The sequence below is a fragment of the Hipposideros armiger genome, unplaced genomic scaffold (genome assembly GCF_001890085.2).
Source record: "Hipposideros armiger isolate ML-2016 unplaced genomic scaffold, ASM189008v1 scaffold_271, whole genome shotgun sequence".
NCBI lineage: Eukaryota > Metazoa > Chordata > Mammalia > Chiroptera > Hipposideridae > Hipposideros > Hipposideros armiger.
Window position 1 is genome coordinate 1,455,730 of NW_017731621.1, and position 18,288 is coordinate 1,474,017.

The window sequence follows — 18,288 nt, forward strand, 5'->3', positions numbered from 1 at the left end:
GGAGGGAATTACTTTTAAGTAGAGTGAATCTCTGGCTAGTGAAAATTGAGAAAAAATAGCAGAGAGAAATGAAACTGCAAGAACATGAGGATGTGCCTCCGTCTCCATGATTCATTTCACACTAATGTATATTTGAGGGGCAGGAAAACAATGGTTCTCTCCTTATACAGAGGAATTTTATATAGAAAGATATTGGAGTTAAATAATCAGCTTAATTTTACCTTGTTCTCACATTTCCAATCCAGGAACTTAATAAATGTTATTTAGCAAATTTAATCTGCTTTGAAGAGAGTGATCTGATGACAGCTTCCCTATGTGTTCTTGGGGGAGGGGCGGTGAGAGAGTGTTCTAATATACCTGTGAAAGCCCCAAGCCACAGTTGTGGTGCCCTCAGCCAGAGGGTGGCTCACGTACCCCACTCCTGCACCCTGACCCCCTCAATCAGGACTTATGTCTGCTCAGAAAAGAGTTCCAGAAGTCTTTGCTGCCCAACGACTCTGTCTGCTTCCAGGAGACGTCCAGGCCTGCTGGCTTCGGGTGGAAGCCAAACACCTGCTTTGCAAAGCCCCCTCCGCTCCTGGGAACTCTCAGAAGCAGGACACAAGCACTGGTGGCATCCTGTGGCTCTGACCCTGCTTTCTGCAGCACACAGGGTCGTATGTGAGAGTGTGGGAGCTGGGAGAGCACTGACCTCCCTTCTCAGGTTTCCCTGAGCCCACAAAGCGGGGCGTGTGTGTGAATAACAGGAGCCGCCTGACTTCAGTGCAGACCCATTTGCACCCAGGAGGGGCACAGTCCCGGGCGCGCTTTGCACTGGAGTGTGACCAGGGCGGGCTCTGAGTTATGCTGCTAGGAGTGGGAATGTGTGCTGTCCCCTCTGTGCCCTGTAGTGACTAACGTTCCCTCTAGTGTTTTAATGATGTAAACCATATGACCAGACCTCATCACCAACAGCTGGCTGCGCAGACGAGAGGAGGGTTTCGCGCTCAAAGGAAAACCCACAATGCACATCTGGTGCTGATTAATGACACCCAGAGCCACCGACTGGGCCCAGGGTCCTCGTCCAGGACAGCTCCTCAGACCCGTCCCAGGCAGGAGTCACAGCGCCTGCACGGCGGAATTCCAGAGCTGGAAGGAGCTTGGCCCCCTCATGTGGGTCAGGGCTCAGGTCTGGCCCATGGCTGGGGGCTGTCAGCCACACCTCCCCCAGGCATCCGAGGAAGGTTGATGGTGTGCAGTAACGCTCGCACTCGGCTCGGGGTCTGCAACCTCCCTCCTCTGCCTGTTTGTAGCTCTGGGGGCATTCGTGCATTATATCCCACTTAGACACCATCTGTGTGTCTTTCTTACCTTCAGAACTCCATACTAAGTTCCTTATCTTGTTCATTATCAAGTCCACCTAACACACACACACACACACACACACACACACACACACACACACACACACACTGCTGTCTACACAGTAGGTGACGGAATGGATGAACCACTGTAGGATGAATGACCAGGGTAACAAGCCGTATATGAGATTTGCATACATTGCTATAAAGAGTACTGACAGTAGACCCAACCAAGTTTTTAGTTTTCTCGATTTTCTGTCAGCTCTTTAGTAGATATCAAACACTGTTTCTGCATTCATTAATTAATCTACCCTACAAACATTTATTAGAACCATGTCTTTTCCTCCTCTTGCCCACTGACACTCATTGCACATCCTGGAGCCCAGCCAACACCACTCAGGTTCTCCAGCCCACTGCCCACTCTGCTCGAAAACCCTGGGCTAAGACCCGGTGGGCCCCTCTCAGGCCCCCCGCTGCATTTCCCCTTCTCACACCTCACCACCCGAGAGTGCCAGCCTGTTCAGCCTTTTCCTGCCTCCACCTAGAAAGCCCAGGCAGAGGGATTTCGGCTCTGGGGCTCCACACTGGGGGAGGGGACGTTCTGTTCAACAATCACCCTGCAAGGAAAGAAAAAACATGGGCCAAAGGAAGCAGAGATGATGGGTGGCAAGGAGAGGCCATCACGAGCCCCAGCACTTGAGGGATTTGGGGGAAAAGGAAGACAGGGAGGGTTAGACGGAGAAACCAGCACAGCATGTGCCTGCCTATCCACCCACCCACAGTCAGGCCGCCATCCGGCCAGCAGTTCCTGAGTGGCCATGATGGGGCCAGCCTTCTGCAAGCACTGATGCACTGAGGATTAAGAGGAAAACGAGACAGCACCTGTCCCCGAGGAGGCTTGGTGCTGGGGGGTGGACAGGGGAGGCGGTAATCCTACTTCATCAGTTTCTGGAAACAGGCCCAGACTCAGAAACTCCTTTTCAGTGGTCTCTGGTTTGACAGGGATGAGGCGGAAGCACAGGCAAGCACTGGTCAGCTGAAGAGCCGATGCAGGCGGAGGCCTCCGAGCGGAGATTACGCCCGCCCCATCCTGGTTCTTCCACGGTCCTGGAGGGGGATCCTGGCAGGCTCTCCCGGTGCTGCCCTTCCCCTCGCATTCCCAAACAGGAGTGCTCAGTACACCAGAGGTGGACGGCACAGCCTCCCTGCCGACTATTCCGGGCTGGGGGCCCTGTTCCCACTTCTCCTCTTCACCCGGTCCTGTGTTCCTAGGTCTGGAATGCTGGTGACACTGTGACGAGTGCCATTTACTGGACGCAGCATGGCTGGTCAACAGGAGTGCAGACCCTGTTTTCTCAGACCCCTGGGCTCCAATCCAGGTTCTGCCTCATTCCCACCCACCTACCTCACCCAGAGCAAATGTGCTCCCCTGTCAGCCTGGGGTTCTCAGCTGTGAGGTGGGGCTGGCACACAAGCCACCCTGCCCATAGCAGCGTCCATGGGGCCTGAAGCTTGGCTCCTCCTGTCTCTCGCGTCAGGGAGCCCTCATCCCTGGTGTGGACATTCCAAGCACCGTCCCCTCCTATTTAGGGGCCATGCTGTCTCCAGAAAACGTGTTTGCCCCACATCAGGGAGCAGCTGGGAAAGCTCTGTGTGGACTTGCTCACAGCTGCCTTCTCAACCTCCTAACTGCCCCAGGCTCTGCTGGCACACCGACTGCTTCTCTTCAGACCCCCTCCTCAGACTCAGGCTGCTCAGACAGCCTGCTTCCGGCCTGAAGGCGGCCTCTCCTTGCTGTAACTCCGCGCTGGGCCAGCACTGGGGCCCCGGAGGCTGGCCCCTCTGGGGGCTTATGCTTCTGCTCACTTCGAATTCACATTTCTGGTTCTTTTCCGTTTTCCTTTTTCCTTTGTGGGTGTGTGAGCGCACCCTGTCCTTTCCTGTCCCAGTGGGTTCTCCGCCCGCCCAGGCCCACTATCTCCTTCTCGGCGGCTCCCACAATTCAGAAAGGGCACCAGACGGAGGGCGGGCAGCGTCAACGGGAAAGCTGCTTCTGGTTTGGCAAACACTCTTTTCTGAGAAGAAAAACCACCACTTTGAACCTCAGGAAGCACTCTGCTCGAATGGGGACTCCTCAAACGAGGGGCAAAAATCTGGGTGACTAGGAGGGCAAAGCATTTAAATAAGTTTTATGAAACTTAACAGTGTGCCAAGATCAAGATGGCAAATAAAAAAAATAATAAACATAAAAATAAAGAAGAAGAAAAAGTTGAGAATACAGGGATTCAACGTTTCATTCATTACTTGGGGAAAGACGGTCCTTCTCAAAATGAAGAAATGATGTAGAAAACAGATGTGCTGTATGCCTACTTGAAACTTAAGATTAAAAAAAAATTATTTATAAGGAGAAGGGCATGAAAATTTAATTTAATGTTCACCTTAGGTAATTTTGTGTCTTATTGTTCCTAGCAATTACCATAAATCTGCATATCAATAAGCGAGAACAGATGTCAGTTGTTCCAAGTGCTTGCCAATCAGGTCTGTTAGAAAGTGACAGATGGGTGGTTATGGAGCTCTCAGAAGGCCCATTAGCACATTCGCAGGAAGCGTGTGTGGTGCAAGGGTGGGAGACGGGCCTTGGGAAGCACGGAAATCCTGTGGGTCCAGGATGCACACCTCACACCCAGGAAGAGGCTCCAAAGCAAGGCTCTCAGCCCTCCAATGCCGTCTTTGTAAGCATCTGCCCTCTTCTCCACTCATCACACACATCCTAAGATACGTTTTCTCTGGGAACGGAACGCAAATTGATGAAAGCCTCGCCCTGTTGTGGTTTGAAGCAAATATTTGCACTCTACAAATTTTCTGTTGCTTTTAAAACACAGACCAGACAGTCTGAAAGGGACTTACTACCAACTTTACTGAATAGCAGAAGCAAAGTGAAATTCTCCTCTGTTTGGGCCACTGCTTCATAATCTCTATAATTTCCTAATAATCATCTCTCACCCTAGGGAAAAACAACCCACTCTTAATGCATTTGAAATGTTGTCCAGCACGAAAGGGAGGCAGTTTTCCTGATACTGTCTAGGAATTGCTTCTTTTTGAGAAGTTTTGGGGCTCTCTGCATTATTTCTCTCTACAGCTCAGCCTTGCTGGTTATGGCCAGCTAAACTGTGGCCAGTCACCACAGCCTGGACATATGCAAAAATACCTGAATTTGCTGAGACACTGAGGGCTGCTTTATAAGCTGGGGGGCAACAGAGAGCTCAGGTTTTGGATCAGGTTGAAGTAGATGTGAAATTTGAATCAGCCACTTACTAGCTTAGCGACTTTGGGCAAGTTTATTAATTAACCTCTCTCTCTAAGCCTCAGTTGCTCCAACCTGAAAAATATCATAAAGTCATGATATTTGGGTATTCCGTGTCCTAGACTGTATGTTGCCCTGTCGCCTTGCAGCTGCTGACTCGAATGCTCCTGAGCACTGATCCTTTGGAGACATAAGGAAGTGTCTTGGAATGCTGAGGCCTTCCCGGGGATCATACGTATGTGTGAAAGCACAACTCATGGTTGATCACAATGAGTTTCGGTGAAGCAGCTGCCAGTCTAATCGAATCGATTAACTGCGTATAGATATTCAAATTAACTTCTTTGTGACAGTTGTAAATAAAAGTTATTGGCCCGCCAGGATCAGGGCTTGCTCTCTCCGTCTGCAGAGAGGAGACCCCTGGCCTGCAGAAACGATTTTTGACTCTTGTGAACTATTTTTGACTCTTGTGATTTCTTAACCCGTCTCCGCCCCTCCTCGAAACCCCAGCCCTTGTCACGTGGGGACGTGATATTGCCCCTCACTGGTGCTGTGATCTCACATAACTTATTTAACCTTTTTATACTTGCTTTTTTTTTTTCCAATTGTGGTGCAGTAACAAAGTGGTGGCTTTGTCCTTGGCATACTGTGAGGATAAAAGGCATGCTTATTTCAAGCTCTGTCAAAATTGTAAAATAATGCCGTCATTTTTCTAACTTGATGCTCTTTTAGGATGATAGTTGCCACAAAGAAATTTTTGCTTATTCCTTCCTCTTCGGGAAAAATCCAGATTCTGAGCCTAAACTCAGATCCAAGTTTCTGAGATTTCAGAAACTTGTGTAACAAATACCACAGTTGAGTGAAAAATGGACAAGTTTTTATTAGAAGCTTTAAGAGGGAAAATCAATCAACTTCAAAGATGCACAGAATGCATACATAAAAGCATTCAGCTTATAAAGATTTGATCCCCATCTATTTTCTGCTTTTAAATTCCATCCCTTTCATAAAATCATGGAACACATTTAAAATTACTTTTAGTTTGAAAGGACATGGTAAGTTTTTTTCAAAACAAAGTGCAGTGATGTCTCATTCAATTTTATTGCTGCAACTACTTAGTAGCTTATCATCTAAAATTTCTCTTTTTTTGGGGGGGGTAGGGGATGGGATTTATTTTATTTTCTCCTCAAACAGCAAGGCTTTTACTCATTCAAATGAGATGTTTTAGACTGCGGATAAGCCTCAATCTCCTGAAGGACAGGCCATTATGTTCTGAGAGTGGTTCACAGCCAAACATGATTGGTTTATGAAATGATATTTCACTCTCTTTGGTGATGGCATTCCACGCCAGAGTCCTTGGATTTCATATGCGGTGTTTATTATACGGTACTGCAGGCACAAAACCGCATTTGAATTGTGTGGGGGTCCCCTCGTGCTGTGCCACGATCTCAATCACCTGAAGGCGTTTTAACCTCCAGTGGAGTTCGGGATCAGTGAGCCCTGGGCTCCTCCAACCCCTCCTACTGTGTGTGTCATGCACCCTTCGATCTATAACGTGTAATGCTGTGAAATCCTCGACAGCTCATCCGCGAGCATACTTGTCCTTAGTTTACATAATGTTTCTTTTTGGCTTAAATAGGAGGCGAATGCCACATTTCTTAATTAAAAAACAAAAAACAAACAAACAAACAAAAAGCAGGCATTTAACTTAAGCGCCATTGGGAACGTATCCAAGACATAAATTTGAGTTTGCTGGCTTATAAGTTTATTCACTCGTCCACTCAAACATAGTCATGAGCACCTCTGAGAGGAGTGAGGGCTGGGTTCATCGGCCTGGACCATGGCCTCGGAGCACTGAGACTCAGGGGTATCGGAGAGGTGAGGGAGGAAGGTTAGGCAGTAAGGGGCTTAGGGGGGCAGGGCGGGATGGGGGGGCCTCCCACATCTGCGAAGTTGGGAAACCTTCCTCTAGAAAGTGGCCTCTTTACCAGTTCACTTTAGAACACTCAGGGAGATGCCTGGCAAAGATAAAAGTGAAACCCTACTTTTGGGAGAAGATGAAAGTGCAGAAGGCCATTTAATGGCATCACTGAAAAAAAAATACACCCCACACTATGATGTTTCAAGCACTGAGGGAGAGGAGGCTTGATGGTGCGTATGAATGAAGGGCACTCTTCTCCCAGCTGACAAAGCCTTGACATTGATTCCTTAACACTCTCCACGTTCAAGGTGACGGTAGACATAGATAGGGTCATTCAGCATTCGATTTCACAGCTTGTGCAGACTCGAGGTGCTGAAGATTCAAGGAAGGGGTAATTTGGAAAGCCCAGCGCATTTATAGAATGACTTTAAATCAGCCATCTGCTCCATGCACCTTTTAAGGTGATTCCCACATAGCCTCCAATTTTAAATGAGCACACACAGCATGTGAATACTAGCATCCTGACCTGTGGCTAGTGAGGCAGAGGCGCACACGGCCTAATGAAAAACGACAGGGCACTCTGTCCACCCAGGAAGATGCGCTTGGCAGTAGCCTGAGGACCCAGTGACCTTCTCTGCATAATTCCACTGTGGGAGTGGGGGAGCCTGAGGCTTCCTTGAAGCAAAGACCCTAATTTTGGATCAGGGTGGGCCCATACTCAGAAGAAAAACAAATCCTGCATTGGCTGAAAATGTGACAAGTCTTAGCATTTATTTTTGAGCTTGCAATCTGGAGGTTTTCTCTTTTTAAAAGATAGAAAAGTTCCTGAATATTTTACTTATGTCACTGCAGAGAATTAAACATAAATTAACTATTCAGTGTGATTCTTAGCTCCAAGGCCAGCTTCCCAAACTGTATTCATAAAGATACTGAATGAATGATTTAACTTCTATATATATATATATATATATATATATATATATATATATATATATATATATATATATATATATATATTTTTTTCCTCTAATAACCCAAAAGCTATAATTACAACAGAACAAGCAGGTGGTGCCAGGAGATTTAAAGCCCAATGAATAATTCTGCAGTATTTCTACCGTAGGCCAGTATGTCCCATCAGACAACAAATCAGCATTAGCCTATGAGGCCCCAGAACTGGGCTGACGGTCACAGAACACATATCAGGGGAAACCTGTGTATGCTCATCAAAAGTCTTTCCAGACGCATTAAAAGTGAAACAAGACAAAAACCAAAAAAGTAAAACAAAACCAAGCATATGTATTTTGGGGGTGAAGGGAGACCCAGAGGGTAAAAAGGAGTTTTCATAGTGACAGATAAAGAAACCTGGTTTTTATTCTGCACACTCAGGTTTCATTTCACTGACTCAGGGTGCCCTTGATTAAAACAAACTGCCTGATTTCCATGTGCCAAAAACCTGTTCTTTTTGCCCTCTTTCCCCACCTTTTTGGAATCATATAAGGAAAGAGCTTCCTCACTGTTCCTCTCGGCAGGTTAATGGCACCTGTGCTCTGATTTATTGCACGGGCTGCCTTCCCTGGCCCCGTGGTACATTAGGATATCAGCCTGGAAGGTGACACAGTAGGAGTGACCTTTCACTAATCACTGCACCTCAGTTACTACTGACACAGCTCATTAGAAAAAGAAACCCTTCACGAGCTGGCTTTCAAGTCCAGCCACACTTTGATTTTCTGAAGAACAAAGATTACACTTCCACACAAATGCGTCCAATGCGTCCGATGCCCAATTCTGTCAACTGGGGCACCAAAGTAAAAAAGGCACCCTGTTAATTGTCTGTGGTTATCAAGGGACTGGAAACTGTATCAAAGATAGGCCTGCAATCTTGGCTTTCATTATGGAGGTCAGGACATTTTTATTGACTGCCTATTATTAAAATTTTAGAGGGATATTAATCATGTTGGCTGCCCTGGATATAGGAATCTTGTTGGAAATTCCCCAGTACCCAATCCCATTTTTTTTTAAGTGGAAAAAAAAAAAGTATGCTATGCAGGGATTCTCAGCCCCCTCATGTTATCACTGTTGGAAATACCAGAGGTAGGAGAGCGACTTTCCAGCAGGGATGCTAAAGTGAGTAGGACTGGTAATTGCTTTGTTCTTATTTCCCCCTGCTGCTTTTCTTTGCCCTCTGACCCCCGCCTCCCCACCCGCCAGCCCCAAATTCAGACAACAGCCGGTCATGAGGAAAGGCAGGGTCCATGACTTACCAGCCATTTGCTGAATGCCACTGAATGCACCCAGGTTGCTGGAGGAGGTGGCCTGCTGCAGAAGCTGCAAATGAAAGGGAAAGTGCTGTCAGCACAAGGCAGAGAGGCGGGCAAAGGAGCTTCCGGATGCAACTGGGGACACATCCAGTTTCCTTTGTGTGTATACAGTTGGCTGCTGCTGTCTCTTAATTGCCTGAAGGTTCCCAGAGTTGGGGCTGCAAATCCATAGTAATGTCTAATCTCTACTAAGAACCCAGACACTGAGGAAACTCAATAACGCTGCTGCCTTAAAACAATCAATTTACTCTTTAACAACCAGGTGTTAAACCTATTGAAACAACATGGCTGCCTAGTGCTAGCTCTCTGTCATCTTTTGGGTCGTCAGGAAAGTCATGACATTATTTTTCTATGTTTTTCAATGCAAAAATGCGTCACAACTTTCCCGATAGCCCAATAGTTACTGTAACTCAGCTCTGTCAATCAAGGTCCATCCCTCCGCCCTTCCATCTTCCTCACAGCTCACTTTTCTCCATCCTTTATTAGAAGCGCATGGACTCAGTGACTCTTGACTCAACAGAGACATTATCATGATAACCCAGACATAAATGTATCTGTCACAGCCATGGCTACATGACCAAGACGATGGTCACTCACTTTAAGACCATCTTCACTGGCCGAGAGAAACATGCTATTTATCAGCATCTTGTAAAAAAGAAATGAACATATCTGTGAAAAGGTGTCTGCATTTCTCCCCAGAGCTTTCAAAAACACATCCTCCCACCCCGCATACAATCAGTGGGTACCACAAGGTAAACGCATGTGGCTGCTGTCTTAGAACGCCCTTCTGTTTGCCCAGTTGAGTTGAATTACAGGTTAACACTTAGGTGCTATACTGTTTGACTAGATTTATTGATCTCTTTCTGGTAAGGTAGATCAATACATAGTTCGTTTATAGGAGCAAGCATATAGCCAGCCACCTCTTCTACTCAAATGTACATGGATACCACAAAGTTTAGATTCACCATATTTATTACTGAAAAATTGTTATGTGCTTTGGAGGAATAAGTTGAATTCGCTGTTTAAAAAACAGCTTTCAGAATGTATTTGGAGCTCTGCAAAACATAACTGTAGAGCACCGTCACTCCTCGGGGTAAGTCAGTTCAATAAGAAGGAAACTCCATGATGAATATGAATGACTCAAACATGGGCATCTTAAAAAAACCAAGCAGAGTGGGGTGTCAGTGGCTGTTTAAACTAAAGACTTAGTGACAATGATATTATGAGGATTAACACTCACAGTCACCAGTCAAGTGTATCTAATGATCACTCATCCCTCTTGACTTGTTGGAGTAGATTACCTCGTTATCACACACACACACACACACACACACACACACACACAGAGAGAGACAGACAGACAGACACACACGAAGAGAGGGAGGTAGAAGGAGAGGCCAGGGATTACCCATTTTGATAGAGAGAAATCCCTTATTTTGGTTTGATTACTTAGTTTTCCCATTCTTTTGTGGTTGTGACCCCTTACTCCCTCTTCCTATAAGATATTTTTAAAAATTAAAGTTAAGCGAAGTTAAAATCTTCCTATAAGATATTTTTAAAAATTAAAGTTAAGCGAAGTTAAAATAGCTTTGAAGACATTTTGAGTCAATAATAAAGCCTACTAAGGTAAGTGGACATACCTGGGGTGTCATGAAACTAGTACTGAGGGTTTTTTCCACCGAACACCGTTCTGTGGTGAGCGGGGGTCAGCCCCTTCACACAGAGGTGGGGAATGTCTTAAAGGCCGAGGGCCCTTTCAGAGACACGGGCTTTCGTTTGAAAGGAGAACAAACACGCAAAGAAAGGATGGGTGCTCACGAGAACACATAGATAAGAGTGTATAGAAACGTGTTTTATAAACCAGGATGAGACTAATTGTTTTCAGGGTACAGAAATCATTTGCAGATGTGACCAAAGAAATGTGTACCAGAGACTTTTGAAAGCCGAGGGGGATGGGAGATGTGCCAGCGGACCAGAGACACACAGACAGGCACATGTCTTTGAAAATGGTGGGGCAGGAAGCTGGATCCTTAGAAACTGTGAAGAGGTGAGCTTGGCTTCAATTTCTAATAAAAAATCTTGTAAACACAATTAAATAGATGGTCTGTGCGCAACTGACGAGCACAAGTTCGTAGAAAACAAATTATTGTTAACTTAGACTCATCTGTTTTCTCATAAAATTTCTAGACTGATAGACCAAGAAGACATGGCAGAGCATATATCGATTTTAGCAAGACATCGGGCAAAATCGCTGCTGGTGTCTCAGCGGATCAGATGGAGAAACGGCGAGATGACAGCAAACTTGGTCAAGGCTTTCAATGAGGACTCAGGTGAAGACAGGAGACACATGCTCCTCGTCCGTTAATCGAACATGTATTGAGTAGCTGTGACACGCTGGAACCCAATAGGCACTGGAGGCGGGGAGGAGAAACGTGTCTGTCCTCTGAGAAGGAGCCATGTCTGTCCTCTGAGGAGCACGGCTACATGGAGAGAACATGCAGAGGGGTGAACTCCATGTGACTACCAGCAGCATGACCTTGGGTCAGGTGATATAACCTATTGGAGTCTCCCTTTCTCCCCGTAAGCAGGGTGGTCTGACCTGTAAAGGCCACAGGAGGACTATTTTATAGAACAGCATATGTTCTGCTACAAAGTAAGGCTAAAGGACGATATGATCCTGAGAGGGACGGTCAAAGGTGAAATGACATGTCAGGACATAAACACACACCTGCATGCACACGCACACACACACACACACACACACACACACACACACACACACACACAGAGGCTGGACTAAGAGACCAATCTCACAATATGAAGTTATACTAATAAACGTGGAGTTTAGCATTTGGGTCCCAAAGCAGAAGAATGGGGTAGAGTGGCAGGGTTTGGCAGTAGTTCAATTAAAGATCAATAGAAACTTAGAGGAGTATTAGCTGCTTTCCATCTTGCATGTGACATAGTTACTACAAATGCCACACTCTCAAGCTACATTAAGAGATTTGAGAATCCACACTAGGGGTCTATGCTGTTTGGGTCTTGCTTGGGGAATTATCTTAAATGCTGGTGACTGTATTTGAATAAAGACATTGACAGAGTGAAATGGATGGCTCAAAGGAAAACCAAGAAAGTGAAAGTTTAGAAACAATGAAATGGGAGGGATGGTTGAAAGAATTGAGTCTGTTTGGCCTGAAATAGGATCTAATTTTTTGGTATCAAATATTGGGTTGTCGGAAAAGTCATGACGCATTTTTGCAATGAAAAGCATGGAAAAAATACGTCATGACTTTTCTGACAACCCAATAAAGTAAGAAACATATGATCTTGTTGACACAGTTCCAGGGTCACTGAGAGTTCCACGGGGATTTCATTTGAGGTCCTGACGTGGAATGGACTAACTTCCGAGGCAGCGAGCTCTCCAACCACAGCTGCCTCGGCGTCCTGACATAATCATTTATGAAGCACACTGCACCCCTTTGAAGGCAGGGTTTTATGACGTCTCTGAAACATGGGCTTAGCCTGGTGGGACTTTGCTCAGCCTATATCAGGCAAGAATTAAATCAGTCATATGCTTATGCTAATCGATTTATCTTGGAAAAATATTCTGCATCATCTATGCTGATTTCAATAATTTCCTGGGATTCAAGATGTCCCCCACATGAATTCTTTAGTGTCCTTGGCGCGCCCGTATGTAGTGAGAGTTACAGTGGGTATGTTCCCCTCTCTCCTGGGGCCCGCGCATTGCGTGGCCTCCTGCACTTACCGCCAGGTACTGTGGGGTGAGTCCGCCCAGACCCGTCAGGTTCCCCCAGGTGGCAGTGTTGAGCTGTTGCATCTGCTGGGCGAGCTGCTGTTGGAGACGCCTTTGCTCTTTGTCCTTCTGCGTGTCAGCGAACTTCACCACGATAGGTGAAGAGCAGCCCTGTGGTCAGACACAGCGGAAAGTGAGGGAGTTACAGCCTGGTCGGATCCTCGCGTGAGACCCAGCACTGGGCCTAGCTCTCTGAACTATCCGGGAGCACATGGGATGGTGTGGAATGGCTTTAAAATGGTTTGGTATTCCTTCTTCTTCTCTGAATAGCACCATCAACAGAACATTCCAGACACTGTCACTGGTTTCTTTGGGGATCTGGTGGTCGGCGAAGCCATTTACTTTCTTGCTCTGATTATTAAACTGCCTCTCCTTCCTTCTTCAGGTGTCTTCCTTCAACCTTCCCAGGACCTCCTCAGAGACAAGAGCCCTTATCAAGGTTCTTTAATTAAACTTCAGGTTCGCTTGTCTGAAAGACAGGCCTGTTCTGTGGGTCTGCCTGTTCCCACATGTGAGCAGGGGATGGGAGGGGGAAAAGCTGCAATGGAAGTGGCTCTCATTCATTTGTTTTTCCACTCTTTCCAATTTTAGGTTATGCATGTTTGAACTGTGGAACTGTGGGGATCACACTGATCCAGAATATAATCGGGAGAAGCGAATATGTTTTAGAAACGTGGATGAAGGAAGGAGATACTCAGAAAACACAGGCATTGACCAATGTAATAAATACTCCCATGTTTTCAGAAAGATGTCTCTTCCTTCTGTATCATATCTACTCTATATACAGTCCCCAGAGCTACTGAAAAAAAGAAAAATTAGCCATAGGAGATGTATCTTATATGACAAGAAGAGGAGTATGCTTGGCTTCTTTTCCTTACTGTGCTAGGAGCTCCTTTCAGTTTTCATTTCCTTTAAAAGGCAAGGAGTAGGGGTAGTGAGTGAAAATGGCCAAGGGTTATATGATAGGATGAATTCATGTGTGATGTAGATAAAATCATTAGGGAAAATAAGGGCCTAAGGCTTCCACTGGAAAGCACCTTTAAACATTTGCACTTGGTTAAGTACGCAGCAGAGACATTTTCGCCTCCCTCCCCACTCTTTTCTCCTTCTTAGTATAGCTTGCCTACACATTTCATCATAATTAAAGCTGCTAAAATTTGCTGAGGTAAAAAGAAGTCATTCTACCCAAGTGATTAAAAAAAAACCCTTTTATTGAAACTCAGCATAATAGACCTCTCTGACTCCTCTCAGAAACTTTATATTCCTATTTAAATGAGCTTTTCCTTTCTCTTCCCTTTACGTCACTTTCTCTTTCTCCTAGAAAACAAACTTGCATTTTTTTTTTCTTATCACCTGTGGGTAGTTATTAGGGATGTAACTATGAGGATGTGAAACTATCATGTCTGCTATTAACCAAAAACTGTGAGAAAATGAGGTGACTCTTTGAGTGTTGGACTTCCGGCGTATGAGTCTTCAGCTCTGGTAGCCAGTGTCACAGCACAGAATGTTAAAGGTCAGTAAATTGCATAAAAGTAGTATTTCCGTCATTAAAAAAGATCTATGCTTCACTTTTTTATCTGCCCCATATTTTAGCACTTCATACTTTAAAGAGGGCAAAATATCCTGAAGATGAAAATTATACAAAGGGTTTTGTATGGAAAAGGGTTGCTACTATTGTATCGAATTTGTTCCATAGCAAATTACAGCATCTCCTCCTAACAGTACATTTATTGTTGTTTTTTCTTCTTAAATACCAAAAAATGATATAAAAGCAGAAAATCAGGCCAGTGATTATAGTTAAAAAAAACCACACAAAAAACAAAAAACTTGCTTAAACCATGAAAGGGAAAAATGGGATAGGGACAGATTGGAGGATAGTGGAAAAACAGAAGGAACAATATTAAAAAATAATTGTTTTAAAGAATGTGTTCTTTTCAACTTTCACATTCACATCATTTTGAATTCGAATCTCTTAGATATCTTGGTTAAAGATGTGAGTCAGAGTCCTGAAAATAATATAATTCGTTAAAAAAAAACAAGCATCAGTTGTACAATTAAAATGTAACTGCATAATGCACAATTTTCCATTTAAATGCCAATAGTATTTGAATTAAACAAGATAGTTAAGTGTCTGAGGGCCCTGTTGCTTAGCCATGGATGTCCAGATTAAAACAAGTGATTTTTTATAATAGAGATATTAATAACAAAGGACCAGGGAATTTCTAAGACCCAATATGCCCCATTCTCTGTAGCAGAATCTTCCCACTCGGAGAGCCTATTTTTCTTTGGAGAGCCTGTTTTTCTGTGGGTCAGGTTCATAACCAGTTCTGCTTTCTGTCCTCGAGCTCTCCGTCTGTGTTAACACAGGAGAAGCCAGACCCCCATGCCAGCATTCTGTGTGGCTTTATTTGGGGTGCTCTGAGTGAAGGAACTGGGGTGACAACATTTCTAACAGAGCTGAAAGAGCTTAGACTACATAATTATCTAAGGTGAGACTAATTTAGGTGCAAATCACTAGATCACAGGAAATAAAAATAATTAAGAATGAAACACGTACATAGAAGATAATAAACACAGCTAAAGACTTTCTTTATCCTAACAGCGCTTTCATGTTAATCTCCAAACTGAAATGAAGCTGGAAATCAGACTGATCCACAATAATGGAGCAGCCTACATTTAGAGAAAGGGGACAAAAAGTATCACATGTGTCACAGCATGTTGTGCAAGACTGGGTTGTTAGGTATTTCAAATCCTGCTAATTATCTCCTATCATGGCCGATTTTCACCTGAGCTTGCCTTCAGGTAGGGGGGTGAGAGTGTCTTAAAAATGCATTGCACTGAAAGGAAAACACAGTGATTATATAAGATATGTTAGAAATATCAAAGTCAAAATGAAGTTTGAAAAAGACAATAGGCTTTGCAATGCTGATATCAAAACTCAGAAAAGTACAGTAAACACTTAATGACAATGCCATGCACACTCCTTTCCCCCCTTTCCACCCACCTTTCAGCTCACTGTAAAAAAGTTGCCCACAAAACATGACGCATAATGAGCACTTAGCTCCCAGCATGCTTTGGGAGATGCAGCATTGCAAAAAACAAACAAAAGAAACAAAAAATAAAACCCCCAAAAGATGGGAGGCAAAAAAAGAAGCTCACTCGATAGAGAAAATTTTGCATTATTACATAAAATTGAAAATATTTTTTCCCCAAAAGATGAAAAACATAACTTCAGATAACACCACAAGGCCACCTGTGGAAAAGATCACCCATACACAAAGATACAGTGTACATAATACAGCAGCACATGCACTCCCAAATGGTTCCATCAGACAGTACAGAATAAGTAACAGCATATCACTCTTGGAATGCTTTTGTGCAAAATTCTGAAAGGCCATGACCCAAATCACAGACAAAAGAAAGAGCCATTTGTGTGCACTGGTGGGTGAACACCCACGCCAGCGTATTCATCTTCCCCAAAAGCAACTATCTCTCATTAGGAGACCAAATTTGAGCCTTTATGCTGCTTGGTTATTGGTCATTTTTTTAGTTAGGAGACAAATCTACTTTTTCAGGGGAGTCTCATCCATGAACATGGTCACTGCTTAAACCAAGTGGGAGAAGTAGTAACTTTCTCCAACATTCTTGATGCAAAAACACAATTCTGTTTGACTAAAGACAACTTGAGCCCACATTAAAAAAAAAAAAAAAGAAAAAGAAAATAAAAAATAAAAAATAAAAAGAACTCTGTTAGCACAGGGCAAGCTGTGATTTGGAGTGGGGCTGTTCACAGCTCAACCATGCCCACCTTAGGCTGAGGGCCGGATGCGATACTCTTGATATAGAATAATAACTTGGCTTAAATTGCATCATGATTTTACATTGCAGGCCTTGGGCCACTGCAATAAAAGGCTCAAAAAAATAATGGACACTAGGGGGAAGGTTTTCCTAAATGTACTTGAAGTCATCAGGGGAGAAGTTCAGAAAGAGAGAGAGAGAAAGAAGGGGTGGGGGTGGGGGAGAAAGGGAGGGAGAGAGAGGGAGAGGGAGAGAATGAATGACTATGAATGAAGGAAAAGAGAGATGGAGAGAGTTTGAATCTGTGATTGCCATGTGAACAATCCACACAGGAGAGAGCTGCGTCACCATTCCCCATCATTTGCACAGAGAAAACAAAGAAAGGGCAGACGATACAGTACCTCCATGGTCTGAGACTGATGCATGCCTTTGATTGCATTCTGTGCCATTGCCCTTGTAGAAAATGTGACAAACGCACAGCCTGTGGGAAACAAGGGGACAGGGAGCAGGAAAGACAAAAAACAACAAGACAAAAGGGTTGGACGCTTGTTAAACCAACACGGTCTACGAGAACTGCCACAGGACGACACTGTTCTCAGTAGTACATAAAAATAAACAACTTCTCTCTTTGGTTTTATCTTATTTTGCTGTTTTAATGCACAGTCTGACTTGCTAATCTGACCAATGCAGAAAGATCTGTTGATTGATTAGTATATATTTTTTTAAATGGAGACGAGGGGAAGGAAGTTGGGTGCTCGTTTTAGCCAGGGGTTTGGCATTGGCGAGATCTAGTTTGCATTTTCTAAAATAAAAAGTTGCTATTTTACATTTTCTGCCTGGCTCATCATCTTTACTTGGGGCATCCACACATTAGGGCTTTGGATTTCAAATTTTAGCATCAACTTGTAAGTAGCAAACAGTAAAATCTGCACACCCAGGGCAAATGAGCCAATAAATTCCAAGAGCTCGAAATGTCAGCAAATAAATATATCTAATCTCTTCTGGGTGGTTAAAAATATATATGGATAAATATACATTGATGCCATTCAAATGCAAACCAATATACCAAATGCTGCACACACTAGTTAGCGCTTATTATGAACAAAAACAAATGCTCTATTACTCTGAGAAGATCCAACAGTGTCTAGAAAGCAAAATTTTAAAATGGGCATTCGATTTTTCATTTGTACAGCAACTTCGTGACTTTCTGAAGTTGTGACTTTCTGATACATGTCAGAGATTTGACCTAAAAGTGAACATTCTCCAGACCATGTACATTTCTCTGAATGTCTCTGGTGAGACTCACCGAACTTCCCATGGCTCTTTTCTGCTCATTCTGTAAGATCACGGGAATGTATACAGTGCCTGTTTCTGCTCCTGGTAGCAGTGCTGGTCATCATGCTAGTCGCCATGCCAACTGCATGGCTCACCGCTCTTTTCACGAATAAAAACACTGCCGTTTGAAATTTACATTTTATTCATCATGCACCCTTGGGCTTCTTAGAGAAAAAGGCTGTGAAATTAATGCAGATTCAGGCTGATTTTATAATAAAACCACAGCCCACTAAACGCATAGCTGAAGCAATGCAGACCTATTTCACTTATGATCTCTAATGACTTTAAAAGTGCATTGATTTTCAGCTTCTTTAGCCTTGCACAGTTTGAACTTAGGTATCAGAGAATAATTTAGTGTTCCACTCAATTTCCTCAAAACATTACTATTATTACTACTTAGAAGGTTTCCAAATGAAGCAGAATCTAAACACCGAGAGGCTGCGGCCTGTTGTCATCTCAGAGTA

The 18,288-nt window shown here is 44.1% G+C and overlaps 1 protein-coding gene across 22 annotated transcripts in view; it reads right to left on the minus strand.

The window, feature by feature from the left end:
• Positions 1–18,288, minus strand: part of CELF2 (CUGBP Elav-like family member 2) — a 505,669-nt gene that overhangs the window by 47,919 nt on the left and 439,462 nt on the right. For 18 of the 22 annotated variants that reach the window (XM_019656964.1, XM_019656963.1, XM_019656962.1 and 15 more), the window contains 3 exons: positions 16,891–16,970; positions 12,644–12,802; positions 8,821–8,884 (listed from right to left, as the gene is read on the minus strand). In XM_019656964.1, the coding sequence (XP_019512509.1) occupies positions 8,821–8,884; positions 12,644–12,802; positions 16,891–16,970 (303 nt within the window). The remainder of the gene's footprint in view (positions 1–8,820; positions 8,885–12,643; positions 12,803–16,890; positions 16,971–18,288) is intronic. The other 4 variants (XM_019656980.1, XM_019656981.1, XM_019656982.1 and 1 more) reach the window with 1 other exon arrangement.